The sequence below is a fragment of the Oryx dammah genome, unplaced genomic scaffold (genome assembly GCF_014754425.2).
Source record: "Oryx dammah isolate SB20612 unplaced genomic scaffold, SCBI_Odam_1.1 HiC_scaffold_27, whole genome shotgun sequence".
Lineage (NCBI taxonomy): Eukaryota > Metazoa > Chordata > Mammalia > Artiodactyla > Bovidae > Oryx > Oryx dammah.
Window position 1 is genome coordinate 16,881,144 of NW_024070211.1, and position 25,921 is coordinate 16,907,064.

The 25,921-nt window shown below is 36.4% G+C and overlaps 1 protein-coding gene across 1 annotated transcript in view; it reads right to left on the reverse strand.

Annotated features, from left to right (window-relative positions):
- The window catches only part of PSMD1 (proteasome 26S subunit, non-ATPase 1), an 84,468-nt gene that overhangs the window by 54,288 nt on the left and 4,259 nt on the right, over nt 1-25,921 (reverse strand). Inside the window, exons 2-16 of the mRNA XM_040228126.1 lie at nt 25,839-25,882; nt 25,144-25,217; nt 24,787-24,956; nt 21,566-21,771; nt 18,589-18,732; nt 16,283-16,509; nt 13,528-13,588; nt 12,406-12,534; nt 10,849-10,937; nt 10,299-10,377; nt 9,522-9,695; nt 7,825-7,936; nt 6,630-6,826; nt 5,133-5,228; nt 3,072-3,136 (exon numbers count right to left, since the gene is read on the reverse strand). Of these exons, the coding sequence (XP_040084060.1) occupies nt 3,072-3,136; nt 5,133-5,228; nt 6,630-6,826; nt 7,825-7,936; nt 9,522-9,695; nt 10,299-10,377; nt 10,849-10,937; nt 12,406-12,534; nt 13,528-13,588; nt 16,283-16,509; nt 18,589-18,732; nt 21,566-21,771; nt 24,787-24,956; nt 25,144-25,217; nt 25,839-25,882 (1,867 nt within the window). The remainder of the gene's footprint in view (nt 1-3,071; nt 3,137-5,132; nt 5,229-6,629; nt 6,827-7,824; nt 7,937-9,521; nt 9,696-10,298; nt 10,378-10,848; nt 10,938-12,405; nt 12,535-13,527; nt 13,589-16,282; nt 16,510-18,588; nt 18,733-21,565; nt 21,772-24,786; nt 24,957-25,143; nt 25,218-25,838; nt 25,883-25,921) is intronic.

A 25,921-nucleotide genomic window follows, 5' to 3' on the forward strand; every position in this document is an offset into this window, starting at 1 on the left:
TAAGATTGCCATTTACAGTTTGGCTTAGTTAAATGTGGGCTTCCCTGGTGCTTTCCATGGTAAACAATCTGCCTGCAAGGCACGAGACCCAGGTTCAATCCCTGGGTTGGGAGGATCCCCTGGAGAAAGGAATGGTTACCCAGTCCAGTATTCTTGCCTGGAGAAGTCCATGGACAGAGGAGCCTGGTGGGCTATGACCACGGGGCCACAAAGAGTCGGACATGACTGAGTAACTAACACTTTCACTTTCGTTAAATGTAGCCACAATTTTGCACTGATCAGGAAACTGTCTTGATGAAAGGGGGTAGGGAGGAGAGTATCTGGATATCACACAAAAGAACTGGATCTTGGAATTACAGCTGTTTGTTAAATGGCTCATACCAGGCATTTACTGAACAGAGGCAGGTTTACTAGAGGAAGAAAAAGCAAATGAGAACAGTCTTGGGTACATGAACCTTATGCTTCTCAAAGAGCATGTGTAAACTGGGGGCATGGGACTTTAATCCAGGAACCTAAACTTTAACGAATTTGTAAATAAGATCATGGCTGCCCAAGCTTGCTCAAAGAGTTGGTTGAACTTCGGGCACATAATTTTTTATTCATCTGTCATTTTGCTTTGCACTGCTAGATGTGGAATAAATCCAATCTGTGTCATTTACTAGTTATTAATAATTTGAGAACTTGCAGCACCTTAGACAAGTTGATTACATTCGATTTTCTACATCCATGAAGTTTTAGACAAAAGCATTCCTAACATCTTTTCCAGTTTCTACTTCTTGTAAGAATCATATTATGAAGGAAACACACACACACCAAAACCCTGAATGGCCTTTTAGAAATAAAAAGCACATAATTCATTAGCTGGATCTGAGTATGCTTGGTAATAGCCTTGGAGGTAGAGACCTTAGCAAAGCCTAAAAACAGCTCAGGGAAGACATCTGCTGCTGAAACTGGGAATTGACCACATGTGTGAGCTACAGTAAATACAAGAGCAGAAATGAATTTTGTTAATTAGAGATCAAAGCATGGTCAGGTTAAAAAGGGAAAAAAAAAACCAGTTACTCAATTTCTTGTGTGGCAGAATATACACCCGAGGTGACTGAGTTATTTTTGTTTTTAAATTGTGTCTAAACTTAGAGCAAAACTAAGGAAAGGTCAGCATCACAGGTTGGCTAGAATGATATGCCAAAGACAACAGGATGGAAACAGAACTACTCAGCTTCTAATCTGCTTCCATCTTTTGTCTCAAGAGAATGATTTTTAGACCAGAAAAAGTAGTGTTGTTAAAACTGATCAAAATGTAAAATAGGTGAAGAGACTGGCTATCTTAAATGGGTTCAAGTCTCTAAGCTAAATGAATCACATCCCTGAAATAGAACCTATGAATATAATTATAGAACCATCCCTGACAAATCTGAGGAAAAACAGAAAATGGCAAAGGTACAAAAGGACTTAAGTGGCCAATATCCTAACGTTCAAAAAGAGAAAAAAGGGACGGGAATCAAGAAATTTAAACTGTGGAGTCTGTTGTATATCTGAAAAAACATGGAATAGCTTAATACAAATAGGTTTTATCAGATCTTAGAAAAGAAATCAATGAACACCTGATACTTCTATGAATTTACTAAAATCAGTAATAACCAATTAACCACATACTCTGTTTTAGAGGTACCAGACTAGTTGTTCAGTCACTAAGTTATATCCAACTCTTTTGCGACTCCATGTACGGTAGCCCTCCAGGCTCCTCTGTTCATGGAATTTCCCAGGCAAGAAAACCAGATCTGTATAAATACCACGTCTTCAGGATTTAGTGAAAGCTCTCCAGTGTCTTTGTGAACAAGCTGGACAAATGAGGGTTAGAGGATAATACACTGAAGGAGATTAGTATTTTGTTAAACAACCTCCTTCAACAAAACTGACTGGTGAAAGGAGAAACCTATTAGCATGCTATATGGATCTGTGCTTTGCTGTTTTAGCCAACATTTTTATCCAAAATAGGAAAAAAGTATTTAGTGTCTGCAGTAAATGGCTAACTTTGCATCTTAGAGACGGTTCTCTAACCAGTTCAGTGGATGTTGAATGAATATTTGTTGGAAAAAATATATATGTATATATATTTGTTGAATTACATTACAATCTTTACAACAAAGGTTCATTCCAAGAACCTGAGGTAGAAAATCTGTACCAGAGAGTAAAAGCACATGAAACTCATCTTACTTGTTCCTTCAGACTCCCATCCCTACATTTCAGTGCAATTTCATCACAATATCCAAAAAAAGGGTATCCAATATCCAGCAGTATCCAAAAAAAGAGCTGAAAGAAGTGCTTTTAATTTTCCTGTGTTGCACTTTAAAGTACCTTAGGGAAAAGAAACTATGCGAGATCAGAGAGCAGAACTATTTTAAGAGGTGTTATTGCACCTACCGCCACTATTACAATTGCCACTACTCACACCCACTTGACTAGCACTTACTAGTGCCAGATACCATTCTAAGGGCTTTAGATATATTAACTCACTTAATTGTCAAAAAACAGTCTTAGATACTATTACTTTACCTCTTTTACTGAATTTTACAAATGAGGAATCTGAAATTCAAAGAGGCTAAGTAACAAGCTCTAAGTCACTCAGACTTTGAGTGACTCAGTAAGTGGCAGAGCCAAGATTCAATTCTGGCAGGTTGGTTTCAGAGTGTGTCCCCTGGATCACAACCATACTATAATGCCACAGGCATCTCGATACCTGCAAAATTTTCACTCTTCTGCATTTTAACAAAGCCTATTTACGTTTCACTCTCATTAAAGAGCTTCAAGAACTCTACACGGTATGAAAGATAGCATCCCATTTGAATTACCAATATATCAATACATGAGAAGAGGACTACTACTTCTCAAATAGCATCCCAATCTCTCGAAACATACTGGCTTCTTTTTCAGAGGAACAACACTAACTTTATTATTAAATGGTCCACATTCTGAACCTAGATAGATTTCTCAGAGAGTTAGTTGCTGTGTAACTACTAATTACAAATAGAAATGGAATATAAACAGAACCAGAAGTTAGAAATTATTACCTGAAGAGAATGAACCCAAGTGATTCTACTGCTGCCCTCCTGACGTCATCATTAACATCGCTTACCTAGGAAAAATTTCAAAGGATGATTACATTATACACTACACGCATTCTATTACTACAATTATTATATTATATGCATTCTATTGCTAGAATAAACTGATATGAGTGGCCCACATCATTTAAATGTAAATTAGATCTCATTTGTATATTATACCGTAGCTATCTTCCTATTCACAGTTTCATTTTCAGCAGTTTCAGTTACCCACAATCAACTGTGGTCTGAATTTATTTACTGAATGGAAATTTCCAGAAATAACTCACAAGTTTTAAACTGCATGCATTCTAAGTATCAAGATGAAATCTCATGCTGTCCCACTCTGTCCCACCTGGGATATAATCCTTTGGTCAGTGTATCCAAGCTGTATTCGTTATCCACCCACCAATCACTTAGTTAACCCACTCATTTATCAGATCCACAGGGTTTTACAGTGCTTATATTCAAATAGTGCTCCCTGGTAGCTCAGCTGGTAAAGAATCTGCATGCAATGCAGGAGACCCTGGTTCGATTCCTGGGTTGGGAAGATCCCCTGGAGAAAGGATAGGCTACCCACTCCAGTATTCTAGTATTCTTGGGCTTCCCTGGTGGCTCAGCTGGTAAAGAATCTACCTGGGTTTGATCCCTGGGTTGGGAAGATCCCCTGGAAGAGGGCATCCACTCCAGTATTCTTGCCTGGAGAATTCCTAGGGACAGAGGGGCCTAGTGGGCTGCAGTTCATAGGGTCACAAATAACCTCTAGTTTACTTAATAATGGTTATTTAAAGTTTATTATTGTTTACTTAATAATGGTTAAGTTTACTTAGTAAACTTACATTATTTAATTTACTTAATAATGGTTTACTTAATAAAGGTTATATTAGTTTACTTAATACTGGCCCCAAAGCACAGAAGTAGTGATACTGGCAATTCAAGTATTCTCTTACTATGCCTAATTTATAAATTAAACTTTATTACAAGTATGGATGTATATATGTATATGAAAAAACATAGTATGTTTCAGTACTCTCCATGGTTTCAGGCATCCATTGGTTGTTTAAGAACATATATCCATGTATAAGGTGGGAGGACTACTGTATTCCTCTATTAGAATGTCTTACCCAAATTTAGAAAGATTCAACTGAGAATTTCTTCATTTCAAGACTTAAAAGCCTTTACAGCTTGGTGAAGTTTAAGATTCAGGGATAGTTTTAAAGATTCTTTCAGCTGTACCCATAGCACTTGTGGCCCACACCAAAAATCTAATCGTTCCGTCAATGTTGTTTTAAAAAAATATGCCCTAAACTTAAGCAAAATACAAACATCTAGAACATACCACATGCTGCACTGATAAATAATAAATTGCTAATAAATACTATGTGATGTGAACATCTCTAGGAAGAAAAAAATATTAACAGTACTAAACTGTTTCTTGCACAGGAAGATGATCTTGGATCTACCTTTTCCCAGCACCAAGATGGTAGAAACGTCCTGGGTGGAGACACAGGGAATGTCCACTGTGTCATCAGACAACATTATTGAAAAACTACACCTGAACTGGGTGACTATGAGTGGAAAAAGCCTACTGGAAGACATGGGCACTGGCTCTCCTGTGCAGTGTGTCTCCTGTGACAGAGCATGTCCCTCAGGGTTACCTGGAAACTAACTTCACAGGCTGTAAAAAGAAGTTGTTTCTATTGTTCATCAGATTTTCCTACCCTGGGGTAGCTGCACACATTCACATGGTCTTGTCTCTTACTAATGAGGGTTTCCCTTGGAACAAAGTTCCAGAAGTTGCCCGGAATGACTTTAAGGATTTCTACTCAAATAAGACACACCATTACCTGGAAAAGCTAAGTGAACCTGGTGCTCGGTTATGGCTGACTGTATTCAGTGGAAGAGAATATGAATCTGAGACCACTGGTGGTGACTATGTGGTGTGGGTGTTACAGTCATCAACACATTGAGGGTCCATCTGCAAACTTTCCCTTTCATCTCTATACAAGAAAGGGTTAGAATACTTACAGCAACATGTAGCAGGCGTCGAATAGCTTTGTTGTTACCTGAGCCACAATAAGCCATGGCTACAGTATACATTCCAGATCGTCGAAGAATTGGATCCTAAGAAATAATTCAACATCGTCAACTTATTACAAATAGTAACTTCTTACAGGCTTAGCTGCATCCATAAGGGGAGCTGGTTTTAGGCAGAAAATGAACTAAAAGAGAACCGTTTTGTGGTTGGTAGTTTTCTAAACGAATGGGGAAACTAAAGGCTCTAACATGGGAATAATTAACTACTTTTAATTCCCAGTATTCTGTGCAACAAACCTATGCTGCCTCACACTTTTTAGGACGTATAAACTCAAGCCCAATACCAACTTCCCTATGACTCTTTCATTTGTCAAACAACAAAGAAGCTTGCTTCTAATTCTACATTCTAATTTGCTTTTTAACTTATCACTTAATTCTTGGGCACTGAGCAATGAGTGGAAGAGATATGGAGTTTGATGGCTGAGCAAAATAATTAGTATTTTTATCAATAAACTATAGCAGTGGATTTTTTAAAGTCAGATTATAGAGGATAGTAATGGAAGATCCCCTGGAGAAGGAACCCACTCCAGTATTCTTGCCTGGAGAATCCCATGGACAGAGGAGCCTGGTGGACTACAGTCCACAGGGTCGCAAAGAGTTGGACACAACTGAGCGACTTCACTTTCACTTTCACCTACTATATGCAATATAGTAAAAATCGTTTCACTGTTGTAAAAACAAGACACACACACACACCTTGTTTTTTGTTTTTACAACAGTAAAACAATTTTTACTATATTGTATATGGTAGGTAGACAAGACAGGGGCTTCCCTCGTGACTCAGTTGGTAAAGAATCTGCTTGCAATGCAGGAGACCCGGGTTCGATCCCCAGGTCAGGAAGATCCCCTGGAGAAGGAAATGGCAACTCACTCTAGTACTCTTGCCAGGAGAATTTCACAGATAGAGGAGCTGGGCAGGCTATAGTCCATGGGATTGCAAAGAGTCGGACACGACTGTGTGACTAACTTTCACTTTTCAGTTTTTCAAAAACAAGACAAAAGGCAAAGGAAAAAAAAAACACATCCAGATAAATATGTACAAAGATGAGCACTGTTTTGTGATGAAAAAACAACGAAGCAAACTTTGTATCCTATCAAATGTTTATGAAATCATCCCCAAAACATTATTTCTAAAATAAATCAACTTACAATTTCTAAAGAACTTTTCTAAATCTGCTTATTTGAAAACCACTGAAGTCTTAATCTCAAATTAGCCCTGCTCACCTCTTCTAATCAGTGTTTTTCTTGCCTAAATTTTATTAGGCTTTATATATCTTTCGAGAAGTTTCATCGATGAATGCACCTAGGAGTTCTGATGGGAACAGAGATAATTTCTAGTCAAGGTTAAGTGTTTCTGTAAATGCTGGATATAATAACTGAAGGGTGAGGAAAAGCAGGGAGAAAAGGATGAATAATATGTGATCTCACCTTATCACGGCAGAGAGATTCAATGAGAGCATCAGCCTCTTCCATCCTCCCGTACATCACTAACGCGATGCCAACTGCAAGACCACGGAGAATCTTCTCATGTTGAGTTTCCTGTGCATAGCCAACCATGTCCTCAATAGCCTGGGCATTTTTAGAGCCCAACATAACCAAACCTAGGGCCAGGCCAGCTGCTTCCCCTAGTGAGTAGAAAGCAAAACATAATAATAAGAATTAAGTATATAAATAAAACATATTCTATTGGAAGTGCTAACTATTAATGTGGTCATGTAAGGATGTGAGAGTTGGAATGTGAAGAAGGCTGAGCGCCGAAGAATTGATGCTTTTGAACTGTGGTGTTGGAGAAGACTCCTTAGAGTCCCTTGGACTGCAAGGAGATCCAACCAGTCCATTCTGAAGGAGATCAACCCTGGGATTTCTTTGGAAGGAATGATGCTAAAGCTGAAGCTCCAGCACTTTGGCCACCTCATGCGAAGAGTTGACTCATTGGAAAAGACTCTGATGCTGGGAGGGATTGGGGGCAGGAGGAGAAGGGGACGACAGAGGATGAGATGGCTGGATGGCATCACGGACTCGATGGTCGTGAGTCTGAGTGAACTCCAGGAGTTGGTGATGGACAGGGAGGCCTGGCATGCTGCAATTCATGAGGTCGCAAAGAATCGGACACAACTGAGTGACTGAACTGAACTGAACTATTAATAGCTATCAAAATAACCATCAGCTTCTGTAGCATTTTTTTCAAATCATCAGATATAAAGAAGGATAGTTTATATGGAAGTCCATCCATATATTTATACCTATTTTCCTTTTAAATTGTGATAGGATACACCACGAAATCCTGCAGTGATTTCAAATGAAATACTACGGCAATATTTTTTCTACATTATCACCAAGCAGTATAGATAGTCCCAGGATACAAGGAGATCGCTCTAATGAATTTCTATTTGCAAAAGTCAGTAATACAGACATACACACAAGATATACTGTTTTTAGAAGCCTATATATCACAAAATATATTTTTATACGATGAATTTTATAAATGTGGCAAAATTAACTCCCTCTACAAGTAGAGAAATCTATTAGATTTTTAAGAGACCACAAAATATAGGCAGAAAACAAATGTTACAGTTATGTTACTTAATCCTACAGTATGTCATCTTTGGAAAGAATCACTTACCTGTCACAGCATCATCCTGATAGAGGTTTGTTTTTAGCAAATCATACACATCCTGGCGTGCGGTCCCCATGGCAGCCAAACCAAGGCCTAGACTGCCACCATGCCGAACGATCTAGAGAAAAAGCACGGGCTCCATTTATCTGGTACACGGTACTTAAAATCCAACCTTTCATTGTACTTTCAAAATATATTGTGCTGTTGGCATGGAGAGCATTTGGCCTAGTGAATATTATCAAAGGATACAGAGGGTCAGTGGTAACCTCACAATTTCAGTTTCAAAAGAATGCTGCCTGCTGATATAAAATAATGGGGAGTTATAAACGACTGAGCAACTGAACTGAAGGAAATGAAGACAAAGTGGAGACAGTACAGCTCCCTTTTAATAAGTTTACACAAGAAGGGGAGGAGACAGATGACAACAACTAAGAGAGAGAAGCAACTGCAAGAAGAGTCTTTTTAGGATAGGTGAATATGCTTATGAACTGAGGGAGGAAGCACAGAGGAGAAAAAGGACTCTAATGGAACATGGTTATGAAGAAAGTGGGAGAAAATGGTCTCAAAAGCAAAAGTTAGTCTTTATTTGGAGAATATTTGTGTAATGATCTGTTACTTTTGAATACCTCAGTCCTGCCTGGGGAATATTCCTCCCTACTGGTTCAAATCTTGGTGAGACTGTCATTGAAAATAAATTCTCATACTCCCCTAGGGAAAGTGTGGGCCTGTGACTCTAGACAGGCCAATCAGATGCTCATCTGGAATTTTAATCTTTCTTAAGTGGAATGACCCAAGGACCAAAAACATTTCAAGTTCATTCATCCTGACAGCAGAGCCCCAAAGAGATCATTCCATTAGTTCCTATTACCAAGATTCCCAGAATCACCCTGCTTTAACCTTTGTGAGAACTAGTTCACCAGCTTTCTTTTAATTAAATAAGCTAGTTCCAATAAACTCCTTAAGTTGGTCAGCAGAGGTTTTTGTTGCTGGTAATCAAAAAGCTTTATCTGATAAGAAAATTTTTACCTGAGATCACCAGAAATTTAAGGCAGAGATATCTATAAATTATATAAGATTTGTGGATAGGGTCATATGAGCTGAGACAGACCATCCTACTGATCTCAGTCTTTTCACTGAAGTAGGAAAAGTTTTCTGGCTCACTGAGCTACTCTCCCAATAGTTTTTGAATAGAGACTACCCTAACATAAAGGTTTAAAAAGTCTAAAATCCTATGTCATGGCTCCTTAAAATAAAAACAGGGATGCTTAGTAAGTTTTTCCAAAAGAGTTACATTCAAAAATCACCAAAAAGCTTACACAAGCAAGAATTCTGACTCCCAAAAGAGTACAGGCAATTTTGGAGGGGTTTTAGTTTCCTATAAAATAATAGAAAATCATTTATGTAGCATAACAAGACTCTAAAGTGTGCTACAATGCATACAGTGTACATTTTATAAATATCTGATACTTTATTTCACTTTTCATACATAAGGTTTAAGGGACTGGAAACACAATTTTAGCTTATAGAGGAGGAGAGGAAATTCCCTTTAAAAGATAAGATTCTATGAAAACAGTACTTTAGATCTGGGAATGTAGATTTGGAAATCCTACAAGATTTCTTCTATTCACTGAAATAATTTGGCAAATATAATGTTTCCCTCATTCTTAAGTAATGGGAATTTAGTTGTGCATTATAATACTTACGTCATTGCTGGCATTCTTAAGCTGGTTAAGCAGATAGTCAATTATATCACCACCATGATTCGCATGGATGAGACCTAGTGCATAGAGACCTCCACCTTCCTGATAGGCTGACCCTGGAGAGGTGTCCTTGGGTAGGTATGTTGCCATTAACTGTAATGCCTCCTTCTCATGACCCTGTAAGTGTGAGCCACCACAGAGGTGTCAGTAAAAGAAAGTGAGAGAAACATTTTCTATGACTACTGCTTTTTCTCCAGAGTGAAGGAGGAAGTGGAGTTCTCTCCTAAGCAACTTTATCACTCACAGGAGAAGACAGCTTTTAAGTGATCCTAAATCACATCCTAGTTAGAAACAAATGCTTCCATTCGCCTCCTCTTTGTTTTATAATATTTCCCCAAATTTATCTTAGACTCTGCAAATAATTATTTCAATTCATCTTTTAAGAAATGGCTTAGTCTTCACACAAAAAAGATGTCTACTTCTTATTTAAAAAAAAAAAAAACACACCCACATTTCTTATTTACTTTATCCTTTCCTGTATAAGGACTGACCTAATTTAACAAAATGTACATTTCAATGCATTATAGTAAACATGTTTCTCTATTTTTTTTTTGCTGCATACATGGCATGTGGGATCTTAATTCCCTGGTCTGTCCACTGAATTGGATGCTCCGAGTCTCAAGCACTCGACTGCCAGGGAAGTCCCTATTTTTTTGTTCCTTAACGCGAGAAAAATTGCTTCTGTTCTGATGCCTGCTCACAGAGATCAGTATGTATTACCTTGTGAATCACACCCAAACTGGCTGTAGCTGTAAATTTTGCCCAATTAGTGGCTCTGGCTAACCATTCCAAGTTATCTCTGTAAGAAAACAAAATTTAGCAATATTACTGAAATGAATTTCATAAAGCTTTTTATAACACTAAAGTCAAAGCTCTAACATTTTTACCTTGAACTGTTAAAAATCATATTACTTTATGGATTTCAAGTTACTGATGATTCTGTTTTACCTCTTAAGGCCTCTTAATATTCTGAAGACTTTCTAAAAACACATATGTAATTACATTATGAACAAAAGCAAAACTGTATCAAACTTCAGAGGTTAATACATTACATTAAAAAATCTGTATTCAAGGCAACTAATGAAGAAAATTAATTTTACCTCAAAACAGGTAGTTAAATGCAATGAAAAAAATTTATAAAATAGCAAAAGTAGAATTTAAAATTCAGGACTGGCAAGCAGGTAATGTTCCCCACATCCATGTAATACTGCCAACAGAGTGTCTGTCAGAGACATTTTAAACTGAAGGGGGAGCCTATGAGTACATTTACCTGAGAAACTGGTCACTGGTAGTGCCGCAGTGCATAAAAGAGTTTGCTATGACAGTTGCCGTATGACAGACAGAATTCCTTACTGCATCCTAAAAAATAAACACAGATATTTATCATTTGTATTCAAACAAATGCAAGCTTGCATGTAAATACACAGGAAGAAGCACTATTTTGTGGTGAAAACATGAGTAAACTGAATTAGCATTTAAAATATGAATCTTGGAAATTTCTTTATAAAGATTAAATAGCTAGCTTATTAAAAAACAGCAAGTCAAAAGTTTTACTTGTGGTCTTAACTTGAGGTCAATAGATTTCAGGTAAGAATTTAATAGTAGATATTCTAATTGTTAGTTTCTAAATAGTCTGCCATTTCTCTTTAACATCCTGCTCAAGGTCTCCAAGAATGGATATAACCTGAGGAGCAATGGTATACCTCTTCTGGCACTGTACCTCTGTCAGTCACCAAAGCAATTTTGTTTAATTCGATTGCACTATAAAGATAAGCATCAGAAAACTGTCATAGATGCAAATTTTTCTCTTGCACACTTGTAAGAATTATTTTAAAAATCCAGAAAAGCATGATTACATATACCTCAATCAAAGACCTTCATATTAATGAAATAATATATGATTATATAAAATGACTTTGGGAAAGGATTTGGGTAAATAACACAGGCAAGACAGGAAGATTTTTCATAGTATGTATCTTTTCATACCAAAATTTTTTTGGAACCAGATGAATAGATCATCTATTCAAAAATTAAAATGAACAACTGTCAGGATGAATATCTCAGCAAAGGTTACAATATCAAGGTTAAGAACCCCTGTTCTCAAGAAGGAGTCTGCAGTTCACTGGGAAAAACAAACACCCAATCTGTATTAATGCTTTGATTGTGATATCTGTCCAAATGCCACATGTACATATTCAAATAAAAGTTAGCTATTACCATATGTAAAGTAGATAGCCAATAGGAATTTGCTGTTTGTCTCAGGAAACTCAAACGGGGGCTCTATATCAACCTAGAGGAGTGGGATGGGGACAGAGATTCAAAAGAGAGGGGATATATGTATGCCTTGAAGAAGGAAATGGCAACCCACTCCAGTATTCTTGCCTGGAGAATCCCATGGACAGAGGAGCCTGGCAGGTAGTCTATGGGGTCGCAAGAGTCGGACACAACTTAGCAACTAAAACCAAACCATATGTATACCTATGGCTGATTCATATTGAGGTTTGACAGAAAACAACAAAATTCTGTAGAGCAATTATCCTTCAATTAAAAAATAAACAACAACAACAAAAAAAGTTAGCTAAAAAGGTGGGGTTAAAAAAAAAAACCACTCAACTTCCCAGTGACAGACTAACACAAAAAACAGGAGTTCAATCAGTATTAATTCCCTTTCTTCTTCAGTAAGATCAAGTGTCTCTCCCATTGTTATTTTTTCAAAAATGTATTTCCTTGACAGAATGCAATAAATTATTCAATAAGTATTAAGTACTTATAGTCAACAAAGAAATAAATATAAGAAAAAAGCCTCCATTACAGATGAATTTTCTACCTTTGTGTTTTTTAGAATCATGAGATCTGTATTATTGTTTCGTATTAAAAACTGTAGATGTAACTCAATAGCCATTTCACCACTTAGAATTTTAATCATTTTCAAAGTCTGGTCCTTGGGCTCTGGACTCTGCCAAAACAAACAAAAATGAAGATTATATTACTGAAATCCAGTAAGCTAATTTTAATAGCCTTAAACCAGTGAAATTCAGTCATACACATAAAAAAACTTAAGCATGCTTGCAATACAAAAATTTTTTTAAAAATCTGTAAGAGTAACGATGATATGCAGGAAGAACTATTTTATACTTAGTCAACTCATAGTTTAGGTGAGAAACTCTCTCTTCAAAATTGAGAAAAAGCACCTATGATCTCACGAATTATACCAAGCCACCAACACAACTCGTTCCAACCACAAGAAGAGTTGAAATTTATATACCTGATAACCAGTAACCAAAAATTCTGATATAAGAAACATTACATCCAACAGACTACTGCTCTAATCCTTGCCTCCCTCGTAAGTACACTATGAATATTAAAAATAAAGACAACTAAACTGTCCTCTGTCTCTACAAGTTGCCATTTATTTGTTAGAGGTCATAGTTTTTTCTCTCCCTAGGACGTAATTCAGAGTTATTCTGAACAGAGTTCATTCTTTGGTAAGGATCTGAGGACTTGATTTCTTCTAAGTCAAATGTTTTCTGGGATCAATCTTTTGCTTTTTCTCACCCTATGAGTGAGTTATTCTGAAGAGAGTTCATTCTTTGGTAAGGATCTGAGGACTTGATTTCTTCTAAGTCAAGTGTTTTCTGGGATCAATCTTTTGCTTTTTGTCTGTGCTGTGCAGCTTGTGGGATTTTGGTTCCCCACTCAACTGGGGAGTGAACTCAGACCCTCAGCAGTGAAAGCGCCAAGGCCTAACTCTGGACCACCAAGGAATTTCCTGAGATTAATTTTTTAAATTTTACTTTTTATACAAAATCTATTTTTATAAAATAACTTTGATATCAAACTTAATAATAAACCTCCATAAAAGCAGGTATGTAACACTTTTAAGTAATTTACAATATAGTGTGGAACTCTATGTTTAAATGGAAACCTCAACTTCAAAAAGCACACTTACCACTTCTGGCGTCTTTCCTACAAGTACACTACCTGTCTTTTCTTCCGTTTCCATCGACTCACTAAAACGAAGAGAACCAACAGTTACCAGTGTGGTAAATCTTTTCTGAATGGTATGTGTGGGTGGATGCCGGGAGCCAGTGTGAGGAATTCCACCCGTGACAAGGTCATGTGGCAAGAGCTCTGATGGCAAGGCTAATCAGACCTCAGGTTTTCCTCCTGGAATTTCCTGAGCATCCACCCCCCAAAAACAAGAATCTGCCGGCTTTTGTACTCTGCTTTTCCACTTTTCTGATATTCTCTGGAAAAAAGTCAATTCAGGGCTTTAGTCTTCTGCATTTGAAAGGGATGTTTCAGTTAAACCCCCTCTGATTGCTCTCTAGCTTGCCTAACAGGTTCCCCGGACCTCTTACAGCTTGTGAATTGCTTATAGCCCCCCAACCGCGAGAGGCACAAAGCTTAAAAACATCTTAAAGATACAGAGCCTTTTCTAAAGAGTTAAAAATTATATTGGTAGAGGGTTTTCACTGTTGACTCAATGACTGCTGCCAGGCCTCCATATTCTTTATCTTTTAGGCACCTGGGAGGATGTTAATCAATGTAAACGGGATATGGAAAAAGATATATAGTAGTTTTGATGTTAGCAACACTAGACTTTTGAGTTAATTACTTTTCTCTTTGTTATATATCACTGTACTCCTCTTGTGTCCTTGCTATGTAAGAATGTAACTTTATTTAGTGCTTTCTGAGAATGGCACCAGACTTTGGGAAGATCAACACAAATAAGTCTTCTGGTTGACAAACCCTTATCAGAAAAAAGGCTGTAAAATGTTAATTGGCCTTTTTGGCCAGAAGATGATGTAAATCACCTAAGACTTGTGTATACAATTAGGTATACAGAGAGAAAAGCCTGGTTTTGTTAAGAGTCTGGACTGCTAACACTGCATAATTTTGTATTACCCACTGATCTCTATGTACAATCAAAAAAAAGTATAAAAGGCCTTTCTAGACAATAGGGGCTGGAGCCAGTCACTAGTGTTTCCTCCGTGTCTCTCTCTTTCTCCCTTTCCCTCCTTTTCCTCTTTACTTTAATTTCAGGCTGAATTCCCATCTGGGGCGCAGAGGCTCGCCAAGTCTACTTACTTGCCCTGGCTGTTAAGACCCGTTCAAAAGGGAACCTAAGGCGAGGCACCCTTAGATATTCAAGCGAGCCCCAGTGGCCCAACGTAGATGGTGCAAATTCCTTGTTTGGAATTTTATTGGTCTTCTGCGTAATCCAAGTTATTCAGCCCTCTTTCTCCACTTAATTTTCCTACTACATTATTGTTTCTTAATCTAATCTTATATTAATAAACAAATAAGTTTTTTCCTCGCTGACTCTGTCCACCCTTTGAATTCCCTGGATCCACCGGGGCTGGACCCTGGCAGGTGACTTTTTCTCTTTCCTTTTAATCAAATGGAAGATCTGAACCATGTCCATAATAAGTATTTTGCAAGGAAAAAACACTAAATAACTTTTAAAGTACTGCTGTTAAGAAACAGAAAAGACTGTAAAATAAGATGGAGGCAGTTCAGTTACCAAATTTCTGCCAAATAATTTCATAAAACACGCAAAGCAACTGGTTAGCAAAAAAAAAAAAAAAAAAAAAAAAAAGGACAATAAATAAAATAAAACCAGGGGACAAAGTATCTCCCAGATTCCCAAAACAGAACCGCCACCACCAGCCACAAAACCAGTCTGAAGTAAAGCAGTCAGAGCCCCAACAACTCTTAAAACTAACTGGCCAACACTCTCTTCTAGGTCAAAGCAAAACACAAAGGAGAAAATGCTGGGCATAGAATTCAAATTAAGAAAGCAGAAACGAGGGAAAAAGAAGGCCAAAATGAAAGTGAGAAAGGAAACACAGCCAGGAGATCTCACAGCATAAGACACCATTCTGTTTAAAACTCCACAAACATAGCAGAACAGGAAGTTCTAGAGAACAGTGAGATTAGAAAAACTATCCTAAACAAGACTGCTTTGTAAATACTTAGGAAAACTAATTTCAGTAAAGATAAACTACAGGATATAAAAGAATATTACTACAAAAAAAATTTACTTGACCCACTAAATGACTTAAGCAAGGTTGTGGGATTCAATTTTAATATACAATGATCAAGTATAATTCTACATGTTAGCAATAAGCAATTTCAATTGAATTGAAACTTTAAACATACCACTTACAGTAGTATCAAAAGACATAATATACTTAGGAATAAATTTAGGGGAAAATGTACAAAAGCCCTATATTAAAATCTACAAAACAATGTTGAGAAAAAAAATTTTAAAAACCTAGATAAATGAAGATTACTGGATTATAGTAATTTTTATCAGTTCTAATAAAAGCATATTTAAAAGCTTTTTTAAAAGCTAAGAATGTTTCTACCTGTAAAATATCTAACCCAAACATCTAAAATCTAGCCCAACCTACCCTACCTGAGATTTTTAAATTTACTTGATAAGAAAGCATGCAAGCCCCACACCTGCCCCATCAGACAACTACTTTCATTGTTTCCAGAAGGGTCCATTTTTTTTTTCATTTTCCTTAATGTGCCCAGCAGAGTGCAAAACAGAGCAATAGTCTTCTTAAGAGTTTACAATCTATGAAACCTAACGGCATTTATTCTTAGACTACGTTGTCTAGAAATACTCTATCTACTCCCCAAATAAGATAAAGATAGCTGGATTAGTTCTATGCAGAAACAGATAGGCATACCTTTCTCTCTCTGATCCTGGAACAGTGCCCGTGTTGGTGGACCCAGGTACAGAAGCAAGAGGGGTGCCAACAGTTCGAAGATTCTGGATTACAGATGACAAAAACTGCTGGCTAGCACTTTCATACAAATCAAAACAAATCTGATAGGCCATCAGGAGGTTGTCTTCCTTTACCAGTTTTTCTAAGATATCACTCACAGCCTGAGGATCATCTAAGAAAATTAGGCACTGAAACGCAGATAGAGAACAATTACATAATAATCAAAAACTTGGTTTGTAAGATACTTAAAGAGTTACAGTCAACAACACTGGAAACCATAAATAAAAGTGAAGGCAAACTGCAGCAAACTATCTAGTCTAATAATAGCATTCCATTTCTCATCCTGGCACCAAAATTTTCCTGAAAGTAGAATCTGCCTTCTATAAGAAAGTCCATACAAGTTATGCTCACGGCTCCTAATACTGTGCCTGGCAATTAGCAATACTTAATAAATAACTGGTTGGTGAATGAATCCTGACTTCTTTAAAACTTACTCACAAATCATTATCAAGTGCTCTTTTCCTTCTAATTTCTGCTTTACCACAAATTGTAGGAGCCATTCATTTATTCATTCATAATGCACTGTACTGTGCTGGGCTAGGACAAGAGGCAGCAAAATGAACATTCTGAAGCATTTCTCTTACTACTCATGATCTGCCACACGTTTTAACAAAAGCCATCCAATAAATTTAGGATATTTAAGAGTTCAATTTAAAATTTGTTTCAAATAGTAAATAACTCAATTTCAAAATGGACACATTAATAAAAATTATTATAAACTAAGAATACAAAATTATGGAAACAAAATAAATGATCAATAACAGGAGCCTGGATAAAACAGGCAAAGCACACCCACTGAATGACTACTGCATAATCAAGAAAGAGTTTGTATAAGAGTTTGTGAAGAGTTAAAACATGGAAAAAACATTAAACTGAAGGATATATATAATTGATAGTTTGCTTCCAGGTAAGGGAACTTGGGAGCCAAAGGGAGAAGTGGCAGGAAGACTTTTAACTATACCCCTTGGTCCTTCATGAATTTTAAATCATGTGAATGTAATATCATCTGTTCAAAAATAAATTTTAAAAATGTAAAATTCAAAAAAATTTTTTATAGGGACAAGGAATAAAATAGCTAAAATAAATAAAATTACTTCTGGGAAATAAAACTGAAATACACTGAGAAAAGAAGGCAAAGAACTATTGTTTTTCATGTAACTTTAAAAAAACCATTTAAGAAACTATTAAAAACTATTTAGAAGCAAACAAAACTCAAAAAAAAAACTATATAGAGAAAAATGGAAGGAACTATACTAAAATGTTGGTAGACTTCAAGTGACATAAAGGTGGATATTTTTCTTCCAGCTTTTTCTTCAACACTTACTTTAAAAAGCCTCAAAAACTATACATAGAAAAGATATGCAACAGAGTTCAGAGAACTATATTCACTATCTTGTAATAGCCTATAATGATTTTTTTTAAAAAAGCATTCAAAAAAGAAATGCATTAATCTAAATTTTAAATATGTGTAGAGGATAGAAACACATATTGAGAATATATTATAGTGAACAAATAAAATGTGTGATAAAATGCTATGCTCTAAGCAGAATACAGAAATTTACAGTGTGGTAACTGTTAAAAAGCAAACTGAGCATTTCCAGCCAATAAAAACACAATCCAGTCATTGAGATAAATGACACAGCTCCACATGTTTTTGGAGGAAAACATCTATGAATCTTTTAACTGGGAAAATGCCCAGGGAAAGGGATAGATACAGTTTCATTTTATATATTTTCTGTACTGTCTTAATTTTTTTTTAAAGTATGCAAGGAAATCCATACATGAAAAGAGATAAAGAAAATACCCAAAGGTCCTGGTTGTGTTTGGGAAATGAAACCAAAGATAATTTTTATACCTGAAATTCTTTTAGAATGACATAACATAGGTACTATTTTTATCTTTATCTTTTCTTTCACTTATTTTTTTTTAACCTCATTTCCAAAAATTTCCTTAAATGCCTGGATTATTTTCAAAATGAAAAAAAGAACACAAGGAATACATTATAACAAAATAGCTTTTTAGTTTTGAGAACTTCAGTTATTTTAATCAGTAAAACAGAACATAAATACATGCCTTATCTTCACAGGGCTGTTGTAAACATCAATTGAGAGATATATGTATGAAATTATAGTGATGTAATGAGGTACACACATGAGGTAGTGAGGCATTACCCAACAACACAGTGTAAAATAATATAATGTTATTACCTGACAAACATTGATGAAATCAGGTTTCTCTAAATTCATGTAGATTTTAACTAGGACTCTCAGTACTTTATTCCGAAACTGTTTATTCTGCATTAAAGACATGCAGAGCTTCAAGCTATATGCCAGCATTCCTGGGACATCATTCTGAAAGAGATAATTTGAAGAGACATCATTATCTAGTTACTGAAGCATGTTTATTTAGAAATCAAATCATTTTAATCAATATTCTTTAGTCATTCTAGGCAGCTAAAGCTTTATTTGCTACTTAAATAAAATTAAAAATTTTTAACTATTTTAGATGAAAATCTTACAAGAAAATTACCTATTTCCCTGTCTTCATGAAAAAATGGGTTGAAAACAAATATTTAGTGTCCATCCAGGATCCTCACTATATGAACACAGCATACTAGAACAGAGTAGTGCTGTTAAGTATTATAAAAACCAAGCAGACAACCTAGCTAATCCTCAGGATTTACCGCCTATACTCAATGGCTAGGAACACAAGATGATATAACTGTTCTCTAGCTCTGAGTGACTCAAGCTTTGAGTGCTGTCACATCTAACTGGTACTCTCCTGGGGAAGTTTTCACTCCTAATTATTTATGTTTACCCTGTGGTTCTTCAAAGCATGCCCGAATTTTGAGATACCAACCTATAAAAGTTCTTCAGCATAAACAAGCATGCTGAAGAGCTACAGGAGTACTTCTCAAAAATGGAGTTGAGAAATGCAAAATTCAAAAAAATCCACTAATTCAGAAAGACTTCTATTGTGCATCCCAATATTCATAGCAGTGTTATTAATAATAGCCAAGATATGGAAGCAACGTAAGTATCCATCAACAGATGAATGGATAAAGATGTGTGTGTGTACACATATATGCACACACACTTATGTATATATACAATGGAATGCTACTCAGTCATAAAAAAGAACGAAATTTTGCCATCTGCAGCAACGTGGATGGATTTGGAGGGCACTATGCCAAGCAAAATAAAGTCAGATAGAGAAAGACAAATACCATATGGTATCACTTATACGTGGAATCTAAAAAACACAACAAACTAGTGAATAAAATAAAAAGCAAAAGCAGACTCACAGATATAGGGAACAAACTCGTAGTTATCAGAGGGGACAGGGAAGGGGGAGGGGTGATAGAAGAGCAGGGGATTAAAAAGGGTTAATACAGGATTATATAAAAAACAGGCAAAACTTTTGAAAAACTGCAAACTGCTATAGAATTTAAAGAAAGTTAACATTCAATGATAAAATAAAATTTATTTTGTAAGCAAGTTGTAACAAATCAGTGCACACATAATGAAATCAACTTAATAGGACTAACATCTTTCCAAAAAAATGAAGTACAATTTAAAAATACCCTGATTATACCACAAGCAGAAAAAGTAGGTATTATTTCATCTTATGGGCTTCCCTGGTGGCTCAGACAAAAAGAATCTGCCTGCAATGAGGGGGACCTGCGTTCTGTCCCTGGGTTGGGAAGATCCCCTAGAGGAGGGCATGGCAACCCACTCCAGTATTCTTGTCTGGAGAATCCCCATGGACGGAGGAGCCTGGTGGGATACAGTCCACGGGGTCGCAAAGAGTTGGACACAACTGAGTGACTAAGCACAGCACATTTCATCTTAAGTTACATCTATTAATATATGTATATGTGTACTGGGAGACAAAGTAAGATGTACTTCTTACTCTGCTTTACTCTTTTTTTAAACATTTATCACCCCTTTACCTTGCAGGGAATAGGTGTCACTGCTGGTTCCCCTAGTGGATTATTCCATTTGAGCAGGAACTTTGTTCCTTGCTTCCCACTGTTATCTCCAATGCCGAGAACAGTGTTGAATGAATAAAAACAAGTATTTTAGTTCTAGTCACCTGAAGACAAGGAGTAACTACAACTGCACAAAAATCAAACAGCAAAATAAGGGCCATTCTATGACACTGGGCCATTCATACATTTACACTCATTTAAACAAATCTTACCACTGCTGCTAAATGCTGCCTTAAGCTTTGGGGACCCAGTGGTAAAAGCACCTGTCCTCAAGTAGGTTCTGATCTGGTGGACCTAGCTGGATCTAGGGGTTGAGGAGGATATGGCTGGCAGGGAGTGACAGAAGGATCTGTAAACAAATGACAGGTGAACTGAACTATGAATCTTGAACAGGAATAAAGCAGGTAAGGCAAAGAAAAGGATCTTTTCCGGAGCGGCAATATTTTTGGTAAGTGGAATGAGGCACGGTCCATCTAGAAGAAGAGACAAGTCAAGATGGCTGGGGTACAAAGAGCTAGCTCGTGGAGAAGGATAGAGGGTGAGGCAGGCTAAGTGGGCACTTAACAGATCATGTTCATTTAACTCAGGCTTGCACCTCTCTGACCACTTTGGCTGGTGACTTACAATTGTCATAATTATTGCAAAACACCCCCAAGCTAGGAAAGTATATTTTTAGCCATAATAAAGGCACTACAATCGTAGTTATCATTATAGTCTTCTTTAAAAGGGCAGGGGACTTCTCTGATGGTCCTGTGGTTAAGGATCTGCCTGCTAATGCAAGGGTCACAGGTTCAATCCCTGGCCTGGGAAGATTCCCCGTGCCTTAGGAGAGCCACAGCCATGTGCCTTACTACTGAAGCCTGCACCCTAGAGCCCAGGCGCTGTAAGAGAAGCCCAAGCACAGCAACTAGAGACAGCCTAATTAAGACAACTTCCCCATGCAAGACCTCAAAGGAATAAAAGTGGTAAGACAAAAGAGGCTATTCAACAAGCACAGCCAAAGTTCCTTTATAAATACATTAAAAACATAAAAATATAAAAAGACATTTAAAAAACATAAACTTTTTTCAAAAGAGCATCACATCTTATTCTATCTAAGCTAGAGTTTCTTTTCACTATAATTTTCAGTTTTAATAATTTGCTCTGCTGATTCTTCATCAATAACAATCTCTAAAGTTGCACCCTCTACCTACCGACTCAAGTATAGTCTTCTCAAAGACGTCCAGTCTTCGTGTCTCCAGAGCAATGCCGATAGCTTGCTTATACTTGTGATCATCTAGACATCTTTGAAACATTTTATTCACAATGCCTTCCAATCTCTGGTCAATTGGTTTTTTTTCTCCTTCGGGCAAATCTGCATTTTCCACACACTGTTTGGTGTAGTGATCAATGCACTTTGCTATAGGGAAAATAAAATAACTGATTACTTTGTAAATTGGGCTGATACTAGTAGAAAGGACAATACCTACATTTATCACCATGAAAACTTATCGGATGACTGTGGAGTAATAAGTAAATTTCAAATTTTTTAAATGCTAGAAGTTATACCTTCAAACAATAGTTCCCTTCATAACAGTTATACTTATTCCATATGTTGACATTATTTAAAACATTACTATCTTGTTACTGTACTTTGACCAAAATTACATTATTCAACTTGGCCAAGCTGCTTATTTTACAGAGTTGGCTACAAATAGCTGACTGTTTCACTTTTCAAAAAACAAACACTTGCCATTGAGAATATTAACAAAAACCTATTGTAGCAATTATCACGTGGCAATAAATTATCAGTCTTCACATTAATGAAACTATTAGCTCCTTGACAGTAGAGCTTGCCTTAATCATTTTTGTAGAATAATGGTGAAATGACCTGAAATGTGCCACTGGTCCCAAAGGCAATCCCAAAGATTTCCAAAACCCTTTCCAGCAATCAGCTAAAATATTCACTGTCTCAATGTGAGGTAGGGTAAACCTTTCACATATTTCCCCTCTCCCCCAGAGAGTATGAAAATTCATGCAGTGGTGCACATGCACAATTTGGCTTTCACATTTCACAATGATTTGGATGAAAAGGGAGGAAGTATCATGTTTACAACTTATACTACTTTACCATCATACCATAAACTTGTTAAGAGCAACCAAAAAGGGAAATTACCCTAAGACTTCTTTCACCTTCATAAGGAAGATAGCCACTCAAGCTAAATGAGATATATAAGAGCTGTCCTCTCCATAACTCACTGGCTTGTCACTCTCCTTTTCAAAGAGAAAGGTACAAGGAAAAGATTAATGAGTTGTAATCTACAGCCTTAGAAAACAGAAATGATTGAACGAACTAGCATGAAGAACTGGCCCTTGTCAATGGGGCTATATTTAGGGGAAGCAGAACACTTTTCTAAACTGGAATATACCAGGTTCGGGATCTATCCAGGAAGAATTAGACAGGTTCAGGTACAGTTAGTAAGAACAAAGTGGCAGTCACAACATAGTCCTTAAACAATTTTCATTGCAGAAAATCTTCACCAAGCCCCAACAGGAGCTTTTTGAACCAAACGTAGTTGCGAAGAAACATTACCCCTGTCTCACCAGAGAGGAATCTCAGATTTAATAATGGAGAAAGAAAAGTGTTACCTTCTAAGTTTCAAATAAGACTCGTGCTCTCACTTACCAGGAATATACTAACTGTAGCCTCATTTCTAGCTAAAGTCTTATTACAATTGGGAGAAAATTTTTAGCCTTGAGTTTTCTGAGTGTACTGCTTGTGACATTCATTTAAGGTCCTAGGAAGGCGTTCCTAAATTCTATTTTATGTATCTTTTCACAGATCTCACTGACATTATGAAAAAAAAAAATTCATTCTAATAGTCCCAAGAAAACTAGAAGGGTGAACCCCATTTCTAATTAAAGAAAAGCAAACAGAACTGGTCTACCAGTCAACAATCACCTCTTACAAGCTAAAGATTGAGATGATATACAAGAAGGAATCTGCCCCCTCATGGATCAACTGTCCTGATTAAAATCATCATTTGTAAAATGGTAACATTGCAAGCACCTGCAGATCACTGATGGATAAAATTATCAACCCTCACCAAAATAAATCCTTCAAATAAAAGAAAAGAGATAAAAGTATTTAACTCCCCATTCCTAACAATGCAGGGGAAGTGCTCTGGTTTCAAATGATATGGTCTATTCTTTAAAATAATCTGTTCTTCCCACAGGATTCACAGATGAAAACTCCAATTTAATAAATCCCCAACAACAATAAAGCTTGAAACATCCTCTCACCATCATGGCAAAAAATTTTTAAATGTGAACACAAAATCTTACTACAAACTTCAGGGACATTTGAAAAGTACCCCTTTGGACTCCCTAGTGCAGCATTTCCCAATTTCTGAAAGAGAATACCAATTTTCTCCCTTTAAGAGTTCAGGGGAACAATGCAGATCTCCTCTTAATCAGGAATTCAAAAAACTATCTATACTATATACATTTCCAGAAAACACTCTTGGGCTATCTATAATTATGACCTAAAGCTTGATATTCATAGACATGTCTGACGGGTACACAACCTCTTCTTTCATCTATTAGAGCAAGTGTTTTCTAACATTTTTAAAGCTACAAAAGCTCTGAACAAAATCTTACAGAGCTAATTCAACTCACAAGATGGAGAACCCAGAGGCTTGCCTGTGTGCTACCCTCTCACTTCAAAAATACAGAAACAAATAAGACAATGGTTACTAGTAGAAACAATATGGATTTTGTAGTGATTAAGCCTAGGTTTTAAATTCTGACCCTCCTATTTAATAACCATGTGTCTTTATCATCTTGAAATCCAAGTTTTCTTATCTATGTAACAGGGTGAGCTTCCCCTTCACAGGGAAGCTGTGGAATAAACCATGAAATGAAGAATGACCAAGACAGTGCCTAGCACAATGGAAATATTGAATAATGTTTTCCTGTGCTAGAAACAGTTCTATAAACTGCTATCATTTAATTTCTGTTATTCACAATAACCTGATTTAGTATTTTTATATAAGCATATGCTCACTGGAAAAGAGATGACCATAACCACTGAGATAACTAACTCTGCCTTAAGTCAGCTGTTTCTGAATAATTTCTTAGATTCACTCTTAAAATATTTTGTGAGGTGAGTGCTTTCATTAATAACTTCTGTTATTTTTTTTTAATAACTTCTGTTATTGATGTTACTGTTTATTACGATAAAAAATAATGGCATAGAATTCTAAGGCAGATCTAAAAACTCAGTCTGCATAAGATTATTGTAGAAAGATTATGAACTTTCATTAAAATGAAATGTGCCAACATCAAAGAGTAATTCAGGGGGGAAAAATGCTGTATGTAGGAGAGCAAGAAAGAGGCCAACAAGATAAAGCCTTACTAGATGGAAGATAATTACCTATAATAGTTTCCACATATTCAGAGTTATCATTGACATTGAAGAGGTCACCTGCTCCAAGTGCATAATTCAGAGACTCCTCAAAAGCCCCCAGGTGATAAAATACTTTAGATGCCACTAAGGCCGCAAACTGCCGACTCCGGAAACCTTCATCTTCATACAAAACTTCTCTGAAAGAAATTAGGAAGTATAGGCCTAGTTCAAACTGTGGTTCTCTTTAAAAATTCCAAATCTATATACTCAAGTCACAATTTAGTGGCAGCAAATTTCTAAATGAATTAATAAATCACAAGACCCACATCCATGGATAATTCAGGTTGATCTACTTTATTCCAATTAATAGAAACAAATTCTTACATTTTGTCTACAGACTCAGAAATTTCTGCCCAGAAGTCATTGACAACTGCATTCAATTTGTGTAGTGCAAATTCCTGTAGAAGATAAAACCAAAATTCTATTTTGAGACAGGCATTGTATTTCCTTAAAAAAAAAAAAAAGCAAACAAATCAATGGCCAAATTCTAAGTCATATTTACTAAAAGTTTTAATCTATGACAAATATAATAAAAGTTTACCAACTCTTGGGCTTACATACTTCCTTTCTGTTTTCAAGCACAGAACATGAGACTAGCCATATAATGTCATTCCTTATCATACTGAACATTTTTCTTCTTTCACAGTAGGTGTAAGATTGACTCTAGGTTGCTAGTTTGGATATAAATGAATTCAGGTGCCTAGAGTGAACTAAAGTATACTTCAAATTTTTGTCATATGAAAGAAGTTTTAAAATATGTGATTTCTGTTGATACAGAAAATTGGAGGGGGGGTGGTTTCCAGGTACCATACTGAGATTTATTTGCCTCAGCTTTGCTAAACTCTAGGGAAAACCAACTGCTGTTCCCAAAGCACTGTCTCTGGGTCTAGATTTCAATGACTGCTTATAGACTGGGTACGATGGCTATTTTAAATGATGGAATATACACAAATATCAATATAGTTAAACAGTTCCAAAGCACAAATATTAAGCCCATATTAATTTTCTTCAACTCATACCTTAAGCTGCGGTTCTTCTTCATCCAGAAGAGAAATAATTCCAGCTACAAGACAAAAGGTAGACTGTGATTAATTTAGTTGCT